This window comes from Melanaphis sacchari, unplaced genomic scaffold (genome assembly GCF_002803265.2).
Source record: "Melanaphis sacchari strain LSU unplaced genomic scaffold, SCAv2.0 Contig20_pilon_pilon, whole genome shotgun sequence".
NCBI classification, from domain to species: domain Eukaryota; kingdom Metazoa; phylum Arthropoda; class Insecta; order Hemiptera; family Aphididae; genus Melanaphis; species Melanaphis sacchari.
In genome coordinates, this window is record NW_020271042.1 from 498,614 (window position 1) to 521,548 (window position 22,935).

The window sequence follows — 22,935 nt, forward strand, 5'->3', positions numbered from 1 at the left end:
GGTTGAACGCACAAAAATCGACAATTTACGAGTGTATTTACAGGATAAACGGTGCCAACGAAAAGTCGAGTGTCGTTGCCGATTTACGCCCTCGGGATGAGTTATCCCCAAAAACACACTTGTACATTGGCAGTGATAATTGACCAAAAATAATATGTGTATTAATAATATATGTTATATATTATAGCCATTACTACAATAGATATCATTATTTATCTACCGTAGTTGGTATACAATGATGGAAACGAATCTATAAACGTGAATTTAAAAAATGCGCTCTACGCAGGGCTTGTAAACGTTATAATATAACGTAATGTTTGACAAAAAAACGATTGAAATTTGTAAACGTAATTATAACGAAAAACGATAAACACGAATAATTAAATAACACAAAACAAAACATAACGATTAACAAAATATATGATGTATTATCAAAAAAACATAACGCAAAACGTTATATCATTAAAGGAAATAATTGATTTCCAATTATTTAATAGTTATAATTTATAAAATGTAGTAAAAATTTTAATTTTGAACAACGATAAACTCAAAATTGTTTTAATTGTAAACAATGTACAACAATTTTTTTTTCAAATGCAAGTCCTGGTTCTACAGCAATTTGATAACGTGAAAAACGTTTTCAAACGCAACATCATATACCAAACTTTAAATACGATAAATAATATTATAGATTAATTATTTCTTCTTCTATATGAATACAACCCACTATGCTCTACTAGCCGCTTGATTGAGTTTTTTTATAGACAATTTTATTTATAGGGAAATTTATGAAACATATGGTCACGTTTTCCACTTCTCCGTTAATAATATGCATTAATTCAATTTCGATTTTCAATTTTTCAAGCATATACTACTATATTATTTACCATATTTTCAATGATAGATTTTCATATTACATTTAATGGTGATCTTATAGCAATACAATTTTCTTGTTATTTATGAATTTTTTTTTTTTTATTGTAAATTGTTGAGCGGCCGATAATTTTTTTTTAATTTGGATGTTTATAATAAATTGAAATTTTATTATGTTATAAAGATATTAATTAGTTATTAATCCTCATTATTAAAACTCTTTTATAGAAAAAAGTTATGTATTATTCATAGTATATTATTATTATTATTAATTTTTGTAAATATTTTTTACAAATAACAAAATATAGATTAGGTACCAATTTTTTTAATCATCATAGCCCTTCCCCAATGTCTTTTAAATATTTCACTATAGACCACTAATTCAGTAACTTAAAACATTATTATTTTATTTTTATTTAAATGCATCGAAATTTTCTAAAATAAATATCTGCTTAACAATTTATACTAAAAAAATGGATATTTTCGTAGAAAAAAAATACCCATCTTCAGTATAATATAAATTGTACTTGAAAATGTTATTATTAAATAGATATAATTAAAATTTTCAAAAATAGGAATGTATAGAATAAATGCACAAATAATGAAAATATAAGGGGTAAGTTTGGTGAATCACTCTGTACTGTTCATAGTATCTTACAAACATTTTCACGAATTATACTTTTTTCGACAAGAAACAAATGTCGTAAATTAATTCAGATCCAACGTCATTCGTGGGATCGACGGATTTACATAAAAAGCGTGTAGCACGAGCAAGGGTAGAATTCTTTCTTATATCTCGGGAAACTATAATGCTACATGTTGCTGTTTACACAAAAACAATAGAGTGTTTGTTTAAAATTGCGTTCGTTGTTTCTTTGCTATTTTTAACAAAACTACTGGAAAGTGAAAGTAACTTCTCCGATCGAGGGTGGCGGTAGCTATCATCTATTTTAAACATATATATGTATATTATTTTTATATATTTTATACCCAGAGCTTTATAGTGGTGTGAAATGGTCGGTAACATAAAACAAATATTTAAAGTTTGTCTTTGGGGACAACCAAATCGTTTTTAATCAGTCTACGATCCGAATAAATTAAATATGTGGGTACAAAGTAAGTCTTTATTTAAATGCGTAGAAACTAGTTACCCAAAAATCAATAAATAAATAAAAAAAACATAGTAAAAACTTTTCAGAACCCATTGTTGTTGAGTCAGCTGGGATGTTTAGAATATTGAAATAACGAACTTATTAGAACCCTTGCTAACAGAACCAAGATTTTTCGTCAACCGAGAACTTATTCAATTTTCTCTAAAATTTATGTCCTCCGATTCAGATTTGGCTTAATGTCAAAATCTTACTTAATATTTACTGTTACATATTATGGCGTAGGTGTATTAAGGTACCATATAACTATAGCTATCGTGGAATTATTTTAAAAATAATAAAAAAAAACTTTTCACATTGTGGTATAATCGTATTTTAACGCCGTTACTCGCATTATTACTCACAATAATTATTTGTTTACCTATTGTCATAAAAATTAAAATGTAACGATAATAACTCTAACTGTAACAAAACACGTACTAATAATATAGGTACATCACGACGATTAAAATAATTTTGTCTGTGGTACGATACGCGTCGAACGTTATCGCGATGACATGGTTAATTAAAACCGTTAATGCAGATTCATGAAACCTAACAGTATTTTATAGGTAGATATTATATTATTATATATTCATCATATATCTCTATAGTATGTATTGCGTAAAAAAAAACAATTTTTGAAGGATTTTTTTTTTTTTTGATTATCATTACTGCGGTGACTATGACAACAACTATAAATATAAATACAATAAAATTATTATAATATTATGAAATGGTATATCGTGTATGAACTTGTGTAAACAGGGTGGACCACTAACAATGCTTTCCCATTTTTCATTGAACCCAGGACCGCTACGAGCCACATGTGTATAATATATACAGAATGATTCATGAAGGGTGCTAATCCATATTTATCAATTCATTATTATTCAAATTTCAATTAATGAAATTTTTTAATTGACTTATTGACCATATTTTCAAGTTTTCGACATTTCTTTTTGAACTTCTGAAAAAGTGTTTAATGGCAATAAAAACTTATGTTTTTCAAACAAAAACATTGTTTGTTGTAAATTATTTGGTCGATAATTTTTTTGAAGATTTTGATAAACTTTATTCTAAATTTAAACAAGTATAGTTTCTTAATTATTAAAAAATTTATGCTAGATAACATAATTCTTAAAAATAGTTAAAAAAAAAATTCGATGTAATATTAGATCTAATGTCTATTAGACTTGGACCATTTTTATAAGTTTTCAAGTTATCACAGATTTATATTCCAAACCTATTATCTTAGACCAATCATTCTTAGTACATAACGTTAAATAAACAAACTACTTGTTCAAATTTTGATTTTGGTAATGTAAACATTTAAAAAAAAATTATCTGCTAAATAATTAACACTAAAAACGTAAAGTTTTCATTTAAAAAATAGACCTTTTTATTTACACACACGATACTTCTTAGGAATTTAATAATATAACCTTTAAGAATATTTAAAAATTATAAACATCAGATTTTGAAAAATTGCACATTATCTAAGAACAAATGGGACAAATAAGGAGACAAACGGGGTGAGTATGGCAATCATTCTGTATAGCTCGGAAGAAACGACGGTCGTGTGGTATTTATATTAGATATATTATGATAGTTGTAGAGTGATATACGTACGTGTTTAGATGTAGTTAAAATAATATTAAGTACGTTTCACGCGCTAAACGTTTTGAGAAGGGACAAAAGCGTTGTGGTTAGTGGGAAACTATATATTAGCAACACCGTTACGGCAGCAAAGGCATATATATGTATATGTATTAAACATTTCGTTCGCGTGATCTATACCGACTGATTTCAAAAGATTGTGCGAATTCATATTATAATTATAAACGGGGCCGCCGTACGTCGCGTTGTTATGACTAAGTTTTTTTTTCACTGTTCAAAAACAATACAAGCCAATTAAAATAAATAAATACTAATTGCTCGATAATAAGGTTTCGAGGCGGTACCTATATAATATGTCATTACAAATTTAACACTTTGAGCGTACATTTTCACAAACATTTTTATTTTAACGTGTTACCATTGATAGTATATATATATATATATATATATATATATATATAAAATTATACAGTATATAAACAAAAAAAACTAAAAACTATTTTGTAAGATCGGTTGACAGGTGCCACTCGAGTACACGTTACAATATTTATTAGTGTGATAATATATTTATTTATTTTACAGACAATTGTCCAATTTAAGTCACAATATAAAGTTTAGTAAGTGGATTGAAAAAAAAAATATTATATTATATGATTATACATAAAAATGTTATCAATGAAATAAAACTTTAGTTATAAAAAAAAGAGGGATAACTTCTCTAATTATATTCACACTTAGATTATTGTCATGTGACTTTAAAATAATAACACGGTGATTTAAAATGCAGTTTAGGGAGAAATTATGAATATAAAGTAGATGGTAACTGTGAGTTTTGTGCTTATAATAACCTTAAATTTTACCAAGCATAAAAATGAGTCATCAATTTCATTATTTAATAATGTGTAAGGACAATATTATTGTAAGCAATAATTCTATATGCTTTTAAATAATCCATTTTTAATATACCTTTAATGTTATTGTATAACATGGGCCTACAGGTAACATTTTAGGAGGGAAAAAATAATAAAAATTCTCAAATGTAAGATAATAAAGATTAAATATTTTCACATATAAATGTAAATAAGTTATTATGCCAAGTATATATAAGTATTAATAAAATAATAATTGGCATTTGTATAATATACATAAAGTTAGCTTATATTTATTTTAAATCTTAATAGTGATTTCAAAAAAATAATTTATCTTCGTAATTAAATAATATCATGGTAATATTTATTGAATTACAAGTTCATATAATTTTATTTCAAGAAGGAGGGGGAGGCAAGTGTCCCGTTTTGCTTGCTAGCATTCACCCCACAAGGATACCCACGTATGACTAGTGTGAGCACTTGTAAATAAATTAGATTTGTAACATTTAAAGCGAAGTATTATTTGATGAAAGTTTTTAAGTTAGTTACTCTATCCAATACTACTATTTTGCCAAATTATAGGTGCACATTTAAGTAAAGAATAGTTAGGTGAAGTATATAGAGGCTTAATTTTCATGACTACTTATTTATTGCCTGCATACGTTTCTTTATACAAAAGTATTTATAATGATATTATACTGTAAATTATGTTCAGTTTTATTCAGCATGTACATTAAATAGGAAATTATAAAATTTACCTTTAATTCTTTGGAGATTTTCACGGTTTATCCGCGACAAGAGCGTACTATTTAAATCGTTATGGAGGCGTGCGCTTACATACAATATCAAGTGAAAGGACGAGATTTCTCTCAGCTCCATTATTAAGATTGTAAAACCTCGTTAAACGCCGCAAAGATTCCATTTAAAAGCGTTATTTCGTATTCGCTTTAAGTTTTCGCGTAATTCAATAGTATTAGCATTCTAATAGCGCTCTTGTGTAGATAATATATACATCGCTATGAAAATTAAAGCTAGCACAGTACGCACCATATTTTGTATATACATATTACATAATTATACAACGCGTGATGAGTATATAATACTATATACATACAGTATAATATTCATCGATCGTATTATGTTATTTAAGTAATATATATAATTATGTGTTGCATATTGAATACAATTTATTAAGAACTATATATTTAAACAGTGTAAGTACGTCATAATTCAAGTCTCAAAAGTGAACTGGCTTAATATTTGCACACAATATCACAGAAAGAATTTCACCCTGGATTAATTGGGCCTTGAGTTAGTTTAATCGGCCCCTTATTAATGTATATGAAACAAATTAATTATCAATTACAGAAAAAAAAATATATATATATATATTTAAAAATAAGTGAAAAGGTTCAAGCAATAATTTTATTATCATGATTTATTTCTTTATCAAGAAATAATCTTTATTATTTAGTCAAAATCATTATCGAAAATAACAGAATATTGTATTTATTATTAAAAAATGTTTGTGTTGTTTATATCGTGGAAAGCACAGGTGTATCATGTTTTATTATTATTTGTTTTGTTATCACTTAATTCTAATGGCCTCGATTATATTGGTTTACTTGGTATTTTTTTAATTTATTGAATTTAACTTTATTTATGATATGAAAATCTTCAAAAAAGGAACTTTAACAACAGACTTAACAATATCATGGACGGATAAATTAGAAAATTATGTATAAAACGATAAATAATGAAATTAAAATTTTAAATGACTCATTTTGTTTATAATCAAAATTATTTGTTTTTTATTGAATTAATACATTAAAATCAATGGTACAATATTGTATTTAAAATAATTAGCAACGAAAAATAAACTTCAAAACTTTTCCATACGTCATCAGAAGATGACGTGTAATTATTTACAATGAAACTATTTTTTGCTCTTTTAAAAAAATTTCTATTTAAATATTTATCTATAATAATTCGTTTTATTATTATAATATACTATTTATAAATTTATAATTTTATATTTGTTGAGTATACTCAAACATAAATGTATATTATTGTCTTTTAATTTTTTTAAATTTCGTGTTGGTCATTATTTTAGATATTTAAATTTGTTCTCATGTTAAGTTAGAAATTAAAATAACATCATTATAAGTCCGCAACAAATCTTCTGGTAATAAATTTCTAACAAAAATTGTTTATTTTGGTTGGATTATTTAAGACAAAGTGGTATTGAAACAATTTTCACACAGCATAAGAAAGAATCAACAGAATTTCCTCTAATGCCAGTTACAAGCGCTTATAGTATGAAAGAATATTTTCAAAACGTACACATGTTAAAACTTTGCTTCACACCACTTTAACACAAGATTATATGGGCAATTTAATACTTCCATGTATTGAGCAAACAATAGCAAAAAATATTGACATTAATAGTGTAATTAAAAAATTTAGAAAATGGTTCCATGTGATCGTCATCTAATTTTATAATATTTTCTTGATTTATATAGTATTAAAATGTATTCAGTATATCACAATAAAATATGTAGGTATTTAATTGTTTGAATTTCAATATAATTTTAAAATTAAATAATTGCTATAATATACTAGAATGCTATAAAAATAAAACAGCGCGTAAGATACCTGTTGATATAAAAGAGTTTGAAATTTAATTTAACCAGGGAGCGAAAATTAGCCCAATCTAATAAAATTGTCTATAGTTCCGCTTATGCACATACATATACATTATACATATTATAAACATAAATTTCGAGTAATAAGAATATTTGTTATAAATAGGTACATAAATATTTGAATAAATATAGAGTAATATTGTTTCAACATGCGATAAATACTAAAGTCGCATTATGATAATTTTATTCTATACCAACAATAATCTCGTAAACAAAATATACATCTTTACAATACAATTATTTATTATATGTTGGCATATTCTTACAAAATGTCATTTTTATTTATTATTTATTTGATTGAAACGTTTTGATAAATTGCGTTCATTTAACTATCATTAATATCTATCAAAAAATTCAGGTTCACGTGTATTTTTACACTTAAACCGAAGGTCTGAAAACCCACCTAGTAAATATTTATATTTGTGTATATTACCTTTACCTATAATTACATATTTTTCATATAGTAACACATTTATATTATAACTTATGTCATTGGTTTAAGTTTTTTTCATGAAAAATCTGTTAAACACATTTTACTTATATATATTATACATATAAATTCGAATTTATACATTTAAACTAGTGCTACTGGAGTTCAACACTCCAAATATCAGAAGACGCATGATTGAATACTGTTAAAGTCTTAAAAAATTATAATAAGACGTGACATAGAGCAACGAGACATACAAATATAATACGAAATCATTTATTATATTACAGTGCAGTAAAAATGCAGTGTTAAAGACATATATTAAATAGAGCAATCATAATTATATATTATTACGCATTATTCTTCTCGACGATGTTCGGAGTAATAATAATTAAGAGCTGAGGGCTCATCGCTAGTGTCTGTGGTTTTCGTAAGTATACAATATAAATATACATATGTTCAACTGCAGGCCGGGTTATTAGTGGGCTCTTATGTGACGGCAAGCTCTCGGAGCCCTTTCAACACACATTTTCGTATTTATTTTCTATTCCCGTCCTGTTCAACGCACACGTAACTTTATTTATACCTGACCCATTCGTTCAACATGTACATCTGCTTCCTACTATCTTATTATCTCTCTCGGCTCTATACATCATCTTCGTTCGGTCTCCCGAGGGTGGATTTTACGTTGATCCCCTGTGACGTTGGTGGCGTCGTTTCACTCGATACTTACATCTTCGTATGCGAATGCAAAAGTGTATGCGTGTATATGAGAAAAAAAAAATATATATATATATATAGAGAGAGAGAAAAATAGAGCGTTATTATTATTATGCATACATAACACAGCTGATGCACTGTATATTATATACATATAGGTAAACACTAAATAATAAATTCGAATAGACGGCGGAAAGGTATATGTTATTGTATATACTATACAGTACACAGATATAAGTACGCACAATATATTACATTTGTCGGGAGAGAAAAAAAAACGTATTCTAACATATATTATATATTTATATATAACGTTTGCAAATGTACAAGACAAGTGTGTATATGTGTGTGTTCGACGGCGTCGTTTAATCGTACTCTAGCGGCCGTCGACGTGTAAGGAACACATAATATTACATGTGATGTAGGCAAGAAAAATTATTTTTTATAATTCGTCGAGTGTTTTATATATGGAGTAATTCTTTTACCACTGTGAATCAGGCAATATCTTAAGAGTATAAAAGAAATAAAATAATTATTGGAATGCATACCAATACTGGTGAAAAACTGTAAAATATGATGTTATCATTGTTGGATGTTTTAAATACATGTATAAATAAATGAAATAGAACTAACAGTTATAATAATATAACTATAGAATAAGACTTTTATAATCGGTATTAAGATGCGCAATATCAACATTTATTGTAGTAACTGTCTCTGATTTCAATTTCGGTGAAATAATTTCCGATTATATTTTGATTTCTTTCCAGGAAACAATTATTTATTGTTAAGGTATTAAAAATGAAAAATGAAAAAATAATTAATTGATTGGTTGTTTGTGTGGTAATCGATACTTTTATTTAATGTATAGTATAATATAAAATATAGAACACAGTGGTTGTTACTATATATTATGTACAAATAAATTAAAAAGTATATTATAATACCAAGTAAACCTGGCATTGAAGTTAAATATCAGCTGTAAATTCCTATAAAAATATAAATGGTAGAATATAATATAAGAATCGGTCAAATTAATTTAAAAAAAAATTATTTCATTGAATGATTGAATTTAAGATGCTGTATATAACTTTTGTTTGATCGTTTATTTTGAGAATTTATATGTATTTGTTATGTTATTATTACTACAAAAATATATTAGAATAATAATACATTTGTTTCTTCGTAATTTTATTTACATTTTTATTTTGACAAAAATTATTATTTTAGTATAATATATACAATGAATTTATTAAATATATACTTTCAATTTTTTCACGAGTGTATAGGTACTTTAAGTATAAAAATCACGAAAAAAACGAGAGAAACCAAGCTTCACTATATTGCATAACTTTTCAGTTAGTCTATAGCGCGTAGTCAACCGAACCAATAGAAGAGGCTCCCAAGCATGATTATTATCAATAAATTCAACTAAAAATATATTAAATGTTTTTTTTTTCGATGAAAGTATAATGAATAAATATATATAACAAGATAATATTATATAATGTTGTGTAATATTATAATTTGATAATTTATGATTTTTTTGCTTTTTCGAAGGGTTTAAATATTATATGTAAAACATATATTATATAAGATAAGCTGATAATATATAGTTAAAACCACTATTTAACAATATTATTTAAGCACATATTTTATGATTTACAGTTATATATATATTATACTATTTTTTATCAAACAGTAACACAAAATATCTTTTTCCGTTTTACAACGCCCGTATCAAACTTATTTATTTATACAAAATTATTCCAACCACGTATTTCTATTGTTCATTAGCTTAAATAGATTTTTTTTAAATCTTTTGAAATACATCACTTCAATAAAATTAATTGAATACTGAAATACTTCGGGGGAAATGTTTGTTTATTCGAGAGAATAATTATATTCGAGATATCTTAAATATATAAAGATAAAATGGATAGGTATGTATAATAGATATTGACGTGAAGAAATGCGGTGAGAATGGTGAGATAACTGTACCATATACACATATATATATATATATATATATGTACTGTAAATATTGTATAGGAGTGATTGAAGAAAGAAACGAGGAAAAGCGACCCGGTAAAGTGAAATAAAAGCAGAGAAAGATCTTTACAAAGTATTATCCTTTTAGATTATACGAGTATTTCACATCACAATAAGAAAAGTATATGGATTACAAAAATAAAAATAAAATATAAGAAACTCTAAGAATCCCTGTACAATACACACACACACACACACACACACACACACACACACATCTTCAATCTCTCAAAATAACGTACTCTGAACTTTTTCTATTCTATGATACAGTAAGGTATACATATAGGTATTGTCATATCAGTTGAAATATTAATCGCAAAGTATAAAATTAATTAAGAACAAAAGAACAAACAAATTAAATAGTTATAAAAAAAAAAAAAAAATACGAAAACGAAAACGATGATGACATAATTGCCAGAACATGAACTTACGAAATGACCGTTAGTAAGTTTATATATAAAAATGAAACGACCGTTCAAATTCCATAAGAATACTATTATATTAGGTATTTTATAAAATAATAGTCTTATAAATATCGACATTTCTATTAGTACAGAGTGTTATTATAGTGATTTAATTAAATAAAACATGATATAATTGAGTTTAGGTTTGTACTATGTATAATAAAATAATTAAAGTACATTATAAATATAATAAATATATATTATATATTTATTGATACATTTTATCAGTTACACTGTCAAAAGTAATAAATCATTAAGCATCAGTTGTTTTTTTTAATAAAAATTATTTAGATATTAATTTTTATATTTTATTAATATTGCAAATAGTTTTCATTAACAGTAGTATAATACTATAATTTAAATTATGATGTTAAAATCGTTCAGCTTCAGTTAACTGCAGTTCGATAAAATATAACACGTTAAAATTATCATAGAATGGTAAATGTTAAAAAAAATAAATAATTGATATATCATACGATTTAATTATGAATAAATGCTCAGAAATTTTTAATTATTAAACAAATATTTTTTCAAGTTGAAATAAAAATAAGAATGGAAAACATTTTTTAACCGAAATAAAATTTGAAATTCATTATTTTTGGTGCTCTCTATGAGGAACAAATTAATTTTAATTTAATTCGAAAAGCGCAACGAAACTTTTATAATTGGTTCATAATAATAAATAAATTAAGTGTTGAATTCCAATAAGTTGTAATATTGAAAAGTTATTGAAACGCATGAAACTAAAATAATAATACAAACAAAACTTCGATAAACAAACCAATAATAATGTATATAGGTTATATACACTATACCTTGTACGCTATACCAATCATTAAAACATCAACAATGCGGTGATTGAAAATCATTATAAGTTCTGTAGCAATTCCATAAAAACAAATATTGATCAAATTTCTATGATTATATACATAATTAAATCTGGCATACCTACTATTATAATAGAATGTAATCGATTATTATGATAACCATTTTAAATTATTTTACGTTTGTTGATTTGTATATCTCTACATTCAACGAATAATTACAATTATCATGTCAATTTCGTTCTATAACAAATATACACTGCCTATTTACTGATATAATTATTTTCAAATAATTACGTGTTTAACAACACTTTTTGATTTGTACCAATGTTAACGATTAATTTACTCTAAACATTTTACCTACTTAAGTTTGTGTGTAAAATCATAAATTGTTTATAACATACCACCCGTTAGCTTGCAGATTTCAGCCTAAATAATAGACATAAATTATACGCTTTAATTAACACTACAGAAATAATCATAAATTATAATTAAATTAGAGTTGAAAAAAGGTAACACGTTATAATTTATAACTACCATCTATGGTATGTATACACATTTATAATAACTTCAATAATGCGAAACACTAAAAACGTTTAATATTCTATACATTTTGAATTTTTGTCGAAACAGGTTTTATTATTTCGGATTGCTCAATTTTTTTCACATTAATCGAATTTTAATATGATATTCAAAATTTTAATCATACAAAAGGTCGAAATTCCGAACATTATCCTGGCACCAAACAATTTTTAAGTTGAAAATTTCACCTTGGCGTGCAGGATTATACACCTATAAAAATATGATTTTGTACAACATTTCCATAAATATTTATTTGATTTTTTGTCATCTGATCAATGATTTGACTCAAATACATTTTTATTCCAGTGATAATCTAATCTAACCTTAGTAGACCATATAAATTTCGACGATAAAATATTATAGTTATTTACATTTAGTGAAATACATTGTTGAATCTACTATAAACATCATCTATATGAAGTTTTGGATGAACAGTTAATAGATATAATATATTATTATATAGTACGTTATAAATTTTAAGTCATATAACTATAACTGTAGTTGCACTTAAGTTTATTTAAAATCGAAATGTTTTAAAGATTTTTATTCAGTTTTTATAAAACAAGTGTTTGATTATAATTTCCAATTCAGCGATATTATATATAATATATTATAAGAGTAAATCATTAATAAGTAATAACCAATAATATACTAAATTATATTCTAATAAAGGTTTTGTTTTTTATCTTAACTGCGTTGATTTGTTGATTCCTAGGTCGACCTATAAATTATAGTAACAATAATAATAGTAATAAGTTTAATTTTACTCTCCTAAGTTACAAGTATAGCACGATAATTGTGAAGATTAAAGTTTAAAATCGGTAAACGACGTAGGTCCTTCATCGTATTTAAGAAAAGATTCTGGGTGAATTCCAGTTAATAATATTTTTTCAAATTTTTTGACGGTTGAATTTATTCTATACGAATAGCTTAGAAAATGTATTGTAATTATTAAGAAAATTGAAAAATTACCACCTCAAAGAATCGTCTAGACTCTTAATATACAACTATTATACTGTTGTACGTTAGTTTTTTAACACTCATTCTATACACACGAGTGCGCAATAAAAGAAGACAATAAAAAATAAATAAATAGAATTTTAATAAAACAAAACACTGTCATAAAACCAATACACTATATTGTTATTTTCTTAAGTTAAAAGTCCTATCCTAACCTTATTTAGAATCTAATAAGTTAGAGTTAACGTAGAATGTGAACATTAAATCGATTAAATGGATTATAGTTAGGATCTTGGATTATACTATCCAAGAAAATGAAGAGATAAAATAAAAAAATAACTATATGTTTAATGTATAAGATATGATATGAAAAATTATTACATACATATAGCATTATATTATAATAAGGTACGAGATCGTACGGAGACCATTTAAAAACATATTTTTTCAGAACATAGTTACAGTGATTTTACTGTCTCTCCGGCTACAAAATGATACGAAACAGTATTATATGATTAATAATATTTCCATCAAGAAATGAAAAAAAAGTTTTGTTGTAGTTTTAGACATTAAAAGACGTGTCCTACCCATCACTGGCGACCACATATTTATATATATATATATACAATAAACTATACGCGTGTGTTGTACCATATTATATAATATGTCCCCGTTTAAATTATTTCCTGTGCCTTTGTAGACTATATAGGTTTACGTGTATATAGAAATGCGTATACGTACACTGCACATACGTGTGGGCAAGGTACGCGTATGAAATATTTTCGTAGTTGACTTCCGCAAGCGGGTATTATATATTGTGTCGGACTAGTAAATCCTATTACCGGAAAACGAAACGTGACGACGAAAGGAATAATTTCGTACAGGTTTAGGATATGAGACGGCGGGGAAAATAAAAATAAAAAATAAGAATAATGAAATACTTGCGCAGTAGCACTGATCTACTCGAATTAACTTCTTGTACGGTGGCTGCAATTTGTTTTATTCCGCTGCGGGCAGCTATTAGTGGTCGAGCAGAGATGTGGGAGATGTGTGCATCAGTTGATGGGGAGGTAAGAGGACATTTTTATTAACAGAAACGAATAGGTTGCAGTAAATAACCAATTTCGTGGGTCACCTGACACCTCGTCCCACAATCCCTTCACGTACACCCTGGACCAACTGTATACTCGAGTCTACGATCCCTAGGTTTCAGGGTTGCTGAAGTAAATAATAATAATAATAATAACTTTTATGCAATTATTTAGGTTTATTATGTGCATTAGAGAACGAAAATAATATTAAATTCATGGAAAAAAAAGTTGTTTAATACTAAATTATCATAATAATTATTGTGCTTTCACGATTATATTTTAAACGATAACTGCAAATTGCAAAGAGACTTATTTTTACCGATTAATAAAAAATAGCTGATTATATTGCATATATGTTATTCGTACTTATATTGTATAAAGTATAAACTTACTATAAGAGTAGGCGTGCACACGAAAGTTTTTATCAATGTAATTTAACGAGTAAATTATAATAAAATATCATAAGTATAAATATAAATAATTTTATTTCAACCATAATATACAAATGTAATTTAGAACAAAATTACTTAAAGAAATGTTACAAATTAAAAAATCTGCATATGATAAGTTGATATTAATGGAGGAAGAAAGATTTTCTAAAGTAGTTATGTTCAACAGAAGTAGCGACATAGTTTATTAAAAAAAAGTGAATAAGGTGACAAAATTCGCCTCCACAATAATTGGGAAGCGTACACGACAGACTGTTTTAGTGATTCATTCTTAAGTATAAAACGCATTTAATAATAGTAAAAAAAAATGCTTTTTATACGGAAAAATAACATACTAATCACGCGGCAACATTAATAAAACATTTCAGACATTATTGTATTTTCTTTAAACTAAAGTTTAATAATAGTACAACGAGTTTTCCAGAACTCACCTTGAGTGGAAGTCGTTTCTTATTGATTACATCTTCGTGGAGTTTCTTGTAACGTTCGTCAAAACTGTTGTTCCAATATTCTTTACTTTTCATCCAATACGGCTAGAAAAAAATAAATAATACATATTTAAACATATGAATTGTATCATGCGCAAAATCATTGTTTTGATAATTGTTTTTACGTCTTGTCACCCAAAATCTGGTGAATTCATAACTCTGTTTTTTAAATACACTACATATGAATGTTAATTCTAAATAAGTGACAATTGTTGATATAACTGTACTGTTAAAAAATAGTTAATATCGTTTAGTGATTATCAACTGCACAAAAAATTGCAATATGAATTTGCGGAAACACCAAAAAAATATTGTCTCTCAAACGGTATGCAGTCTAAAATAATTTAAACGCGATTCATATCACGATTATTTTGTCAGAAATTCAAAAGTTATTCTTATCAATTTTTAAACAATTATTATTTCATAACAAAATAAAAATATATGAATCGCTTTAGATTTTATTACCAAATTTCAATTGAATCATAGGTAGGTATAACACGTTACAATAACTTATTAGATTTTTATTTTCGCTCGAGTATAAAAACTATTGTTAAAAATTACCTACTGAAAAATCGTTAAAAATTATACATAAATGGCTATCGATAAAATTGTAAACGTATACTGGTGGTAACAGGTGATTCTTTAAACAGTCATCATCTTTTTGGTACCTACTTAAAATTTAAATTCGAATAAGTGATTAATTAACTATAATATATTAAGTACTTAAGGTTTAGATAAGCTGAGTTAAAAGAGGTAACATCTAAAATAGTAGACTATTCTGCTTATCGGATATTTAAATACTTTTGACTTAAAACTAATTAACTTATTCATTCAAAATTCACAAAAAAGTATTGGTACAGCTTCGAAAGACGATTTTTAAAATTCATGTTTTCATTCAAAATATAAGTACTTAAAAATATGATCGATGAAAGATGTTAGTGATTTGAAATTGTTATTTCATATTTAAAGATACTTTTGATATATTGTATTAAAATATGGTCGATTCTAATTTGTATTTCATGAATTGTGTTGTTTGTATTGCTTTTTTTAATTCTTATAAATTTAAATAAAATTTATCTGGACTTAAATTCGTCGATGTTAGTTTATAATTATGAAAATATTATAATATACACAATTTGAAAAAAAAAAAACAATTCATATTTGACAAAAAGTACCGTTATACTTTAATTGTTAATAAAATAATCCCGTTTACACAAATTATGTCTTACCTTATAGAGTTTAATTGTGTTTATGTAATAGTATTTTTCAAGGTTTCCAAACAAAATGTATAAATCATTATTAAACTTTCAGTTTAAAATGAGATATTTTAAATGCTTAAGTAATATGTAGGGTACGTTTAAATCTTAACTCTAAATTTATATTATTAAACATAGTTATTATAGTTAGTTTATATGCGTAATATAAAATAATGTAAAACAGTAAACGTATATCTATATTATACTGCTAATATAACGTTTCATAAAGAAAAACAGACATTTTATTTTTATTTATTTTGGTTAAACATAATTAATTTTAGAAGAAATATATCAGTTAGAATAAGAATCTACATAGTTTCATAAAATAATAATAAATAATTTGTAAGTTTAAAATATAATTATATCATGTATATAATTAATTCATATTTATCAGTTTATTTTTTGCTTATTAATTTTATTAATGATCATTTTAAAAAATGTACAGAGAATAATAAAAATAAAAATGTTATTATTATTTTTGGACAGGCAAAACCCTAGATCTCCGAGGTCATTATTCAATATTATGAATTATTTTTATGAACATTATATGAGGCATAAAAACATAATCCTTGTATGTATTGTGATAATATAAAAGCATTTATAATGTAAGTGGAAACAATATGTTACATCATAAATAGTATCGGCGCCCGGCGGTGTACACTAGCTATATTGTAATATAAAGTAAAAATTATAGTTAATCTATTAAACAATTTGGTAGATTATTATTGGCAGATATAAAAAACACTTCTTTAAAATTAATTGTCGCAGCAACACCAATAAACTATTATAAATACATATTAATATTGATAATATTATTATGTTATATATTGGCGATGATTTCCATTTCTTTGGACAAGACAGATATGAGTTAGAAGTGCACCAACAACAAACAGAATTATGCAACTTCGGTGGCATATTATAAAAGAGGTCTATTTCTTAAAGACATTTTGAAAATATCCTGTTTACTACTTATAAGATTCACTAGTATTTAGCTTTCCATATGCAAAATCAATCAAAAAACAATCGAAAGCAAAGCTTATTATTTAGTTATTATTATAATATGTGTTGACCTATTTCCACCTCGTAATTTTCTTCTAAGGTTTCTTATTTTTTAAACACTATTACTAGAACTCGTTCACATGATTTGTAAGTTATAACCGAAGACTACAGCCATAGAATTGCTCATATAGGTATATAAAATCTATAGGTTTGATAAGAGGATTCACTGCTTAATATTCGTAACGAAAATACAAATAGTTCACAGTTTTATTTTATTTAGGAATTACTTAACTATGTTTTCATAAAATGTATTGGGGCAGTAATATTTTAAATATGATTTATTAAAAAAAAAAAAAAAAAAAAAAAACAATGTTTAGTTTTTACTCACTTTTCGCAGAGTATTTTGTTTTTGACAACTCCAGTACAAGGCGCATATAATACTATACTGCGATATATCTATAGCTACTAATAAATATCATAAGGGATGTGGTACTGTGGTACGCTTAAAATTTGTTATTAAGCAATTATACGACTCGAGGCGCTGTCACTATCAATACATCATTATACATGCACTCTCGAATAATTTAATAACAACAAACAATAAACTGAATAACAAGCGACTGAAAACGGAATTTCGTATTATAACCACGATTGAAAGAAATCGAATGGCGTTGTTGTACACAAACATATTAAACCAAAATTAAAAAAATGTTTGTCACTTTTAAGTTTTGACATATATCTGTTATTACTAATAAGTAATAACTTATTAGTTATCTGTAATCTTATCGATATTCAAAAAAGGAATCCGTGAAATTTAATTTAAAAAGAAATCACAAAACTAAAAAATAATAATAGCTATTTGTTTATCATGAGTCATGACTAAAGTATAGCGTACTATAAATTTTAAAACAATCATCACTTCAGTTCACCGTGGATATTTTATGTACCAAAACATGTATTTATTAATTTTATTTTTTTTAAAATAAAATCGATGTTAGTCATAAAAAATAATTAAATTTAAAAATGTATACACCTTACATAAATAAATTGTTTCGAGTGATTATTTTAACGATAAATATAATTTTTTTTTGAAAGCTAGTTATGTATTAATTTTTTAGTGTTTCTTAATGACTAATGAGTACCTACTTTGATTTTAAAATTAGAGGAGCGAAATGACCACAGGTACCTACTACGCAAGATATTAGTGCAATATACTAAGCTATTATTAAATACTATTAACTAATTAACCATAAAAAACGAATATCGAAGTTAATTGTTTATTTTTTTTTATATATTTAGATCCTTAGAAAAATATTCTACAAGATATAACTTGATTTCACGAGATGTCGTGATCTTGACGTCTTGGTTATTTCAAAGGCAGGATCAATAAGATTGAAATTTTCATCAGGCTCTGACTGTGTGTTTATTCACATCTACAGTGTACATGGCAAAAAATTGTTAAATACATTACAGCGTGTTGTTGCCGTAGGTATGCGATTCGTAAAAACGCTTTTTGCTGTGAAAAAATTCGTTTAAAATGAAACGATTAATATCTTCAAGTTCGTTTCACCATAACGCGCGCGTATTCGTTCGCGAATTTGACCATATAATATGATGATAATGATGATGATGATGATGATGATGATGATACAATAATGGGATCGAACTCGAATGGATTAATATCCGCCTACTAATAATAGTCATCGGCAGCGATCGGGTCGGCGATGTAGAGCGGAGTGCATGTTATTTTGAAACCGAATCGGTACGTTGTAAAAGACAACTGACGGCTAATGGGCAGGCTAAATGTGGATGACTTCGCATCCGTCGCACTGGACTTTTCTTTCATTTACTTCTCGGAGATAACGTCCATATTATAGAAAGTGTCCACAAATTACCTACGAGCTGGTTATCCGAAAGTGAAATATTATATCCAACGCATAACAATGTTCGAATAATAGATTATGTTAGTATTATAATTAATACTTGATCAACGACGTGGAATTTTTTTTTAGTTAATGGTGTAAAAAATATTAGGTACTCTTGATATGTGACGTTATAAATTTTACATTGTTACGGTCTAGCTCAAAATGATATTTAGTAGGCATTCCAATAGATTTGCACGTGGATTATTATAGTTGGTCAATGCACGAACATCGTCGGTTGACCCGCATTTTGTAATGAATTTCAATATCTGTAAGTAATTATATCCTACACCACAATATGGTTATTAATATGCGAATATTTCAATTATTAACATTTTAGCTTATTAAGTTATATAATAATAAATATCTCTAGCTTTGTACAAATATAGAATATAAAATTTTAACAACATGTAAATATGGTTTTAAAATCCTATTTATTTTAAAACATTAGGATAAATAGATTATCTGCAACCATTATTCGACTAAATTGTATTTAAACAATTATTCCGGTTTTTTTTCTGTCCGAGGTCTGACATAACATTTAACATAAAATAAATTTCAATCAGATATTTAATTGAAAATATTCGAATAATAGGTAGGTATTATTATTGATTTAATCCTTTGTAGACAACCATAAATGATGATAAAAATTTAATTTTTATTTTTGCACAATTATAATTTATTATTTTTTTGATGAATTTAAAAATTATAAAATTTCAAATTGAAGGTTTTATAATATATTTTTGAGGAGTAGGATAAATATGAAATAAGTCCCATTACTCATTTAAGCAGTATATTTAAAAGTCCCTGTGGTTCATTACAGCATTACTTTTTTCTTATTTCCAATGATAAATAAGTAATAATTAATTTAAATTTAATTAAAAATGTAAAGACCATATAAAAATAATTGTATAATTTATTTTTAAAATTAACAACAATATAAACTTAAAGAAAATAATTACTGTATCAAAAAATAAATGGTTATTTTTTTTACATTGTAAATTCTAGTTAGAACATGTAGTAGTTACTATGTTCAATATTATAAATTTATAACTCATAATTTGTCATATAAATGATCTTAATTATGATCTCTCGATAATTTAATTTAATAAATTTATTCATTTTACAATTAAAAATAAACAAGTTAATTTAAATAACAAACGAGCAGACTCAATACTCAAGAACGAAAAAAATAAAATATAAATAATAAACTTGGCGCGAGAGTGCGTGACAATGAAAATATTCGTCACCTATATAAATGTCACAGTAGACCATAGGGACTTCAAAGTCCGTTGCGATTATTGTCAATAAAAACATAAATATACACAATAATAATATTATTATTCAATAGTACATTCAGTTTCGGCTGTATGTAAACTGCGGCAAAATTTACCTTTTTCAAAAAGTCGATATGTAAACTGCGACAAAAAAAAAATTAAGATTATATAATCTGCCACAAAACCGAAAGATATATCATACAAACTGCGGCAATTTAATTAGATACCTATTGTATTATTATTTATTTATTTATTTATTTTTTTTAATTAAACAATTTTTTTAAATAATTTTTAATATAATAATAATATTTTTTAATTTTAAAATTGGTTTTTTGATTATACAATCATTATGATCTAATTTTTAATAATAATATATTTTTCAATTTTAAAAATTGGGTTTTCTTTATTTTTACGCCTAGTACTTTAAGAGATACTAATAGCTGCCATAACACGTAATACGTATTATACCTAATTAAACAATAAACGTGTATAAGTATATAAAATAAATTGCCGCAGTTTGTATGATGTATCTTATCGGTTTTGTCGCAGATTGTATAATCTTAATTATTTTTTTGCCGCAGTTCACATATCGACTTTTAGAAAAAGGTAAATTTTGCCGCAGTTTACCATCTCCCTCAGTTTCTCGGGATTATAATAAAAATAATAATAATAAAATCCAATGCTTATCTATAGTGGTTCGGGCTGTGGCTATTTAAATAAATATCGACATTTATTTTATGGGCTAAACTATAATTATTTTATTAAGTGATATATTAAACGCCATCTAATGATTTCACAGAAAAATGTTATCAATTATAAATGGTGTGACTTATAAGTTTCTATGGTCAGATAGTACTTAATTTATTTTATCTATATTTAAATGGATAAAATGTACAGAGAACTCAAAAATCCCATTGGTCGGTAAAGGGTTAATCAATGATATTATACAGGTCTACCAATGAAATCCGATATATTTCAATTTCAATTATATTCTTAATAGTTTACAGCATACACAATTAACTAACAATTAAAATATATTATAATGTATACACTACAGTAACCACGAGTAAAATATACTAGTTATGAATATGTAGGTAGATACATATTAAAAAAGAAACGTTTACAAATATTTAATCAAATATAATATTACATAACTTATTAACTTAAATAAAGTAGTTAGTTTGATTAAATATTAAAAGTTTCGATCTTGCGCGTGCTGTGATTTAAGTCGCGCGTCTGCCAATATTGTATCTTCCTAAATTATAATGTTTATTAAACATTACATTTATTGATTTATTTGCATAATATATTGCGGGTATTCATTTCCAAACAAATTGATGAAGATAACTTCTTGTTTGAATTAGTTATTTACAAAGAAATTAATTTTTTTAATTGATTTAAAATTATATTGAAAAATATACGTAGCCGTATAAATGACAACATTTTCAGGATTAAATAGCAAATACATTGCATGTATTAGCTTGTATCATTAACTTAATGTCAAGTGTTAAATTTCAATAGTACATCGAACATAACTTATACCATGTATTATATTTTCACAGTAGTTCAACAACGAAAGGAAAAATACCAATATATTTTTTATACAGTTGAATATTTTTGTAATTATTATTATTTGACAAAATTACAGTGAAATATATAATACATGATTATTTACACAACTACCAATTTATCACGCATAGAACACAAAACTTTCTGAACATATAACTATATAAGTATAGTTTATATTATGTAGTTACGTGATAAATAATTCATCATTTACAATAATTGTTAACGTTTGATTAAATGTAAATATTATAATATAACATTTATGTTACTTTTTTTATTTGTTATAACTTATATGGTAACAGCTGTTGAAAACAAACGGAAATCAGAAAATCATTTGACAATATATCACATTTTAGCAATTATTCATATTGTAATTCGAATTATTTTAGGGGATTTTTTATAAAATTTTTATTATTTTGAAAATTAAAACCATCCGCGATTTACTTTGTACATTTATAGTAACAGCCGTACGAATAATTTTATGTATTTTTATCGTATTGTATCATGTAAAAGTTGCAGTAAAATAAAAACTGTAAAATAAATCAGTGAAACACATCCGTTCGTATGACGTTTGATTTAATTTAAAATAATATAATAATGAAGGGATGTTTTGATTTTTTTTTTTTTTTCATCACATTCC

General features: G+C 25.4%; 1 protein-coding gene across 1 annotated transcript in view; it reads right to left on the reverse strand.

Annotated features, from left to right (window-relative positions):
• Positions 1 to 22,935, reverse strand: part of LOC112593569 (alpha-mannosidase 2) — a 133,140-nt gene that overhangs the window by 70,070 nt on the left and 40,135 nt on the right. Inside the window, exon 2 of the mRNA XM_025338028.1 lies at positions 15,219 to 15,320. Coding sequence (XP_025193813.1) covers positions 15,219 to 15,320 — 102 coding nt within the window. The remainder of the gene's footprint in view (positions 1 to 15,218; positions 15,321 to 22,935) is intronic.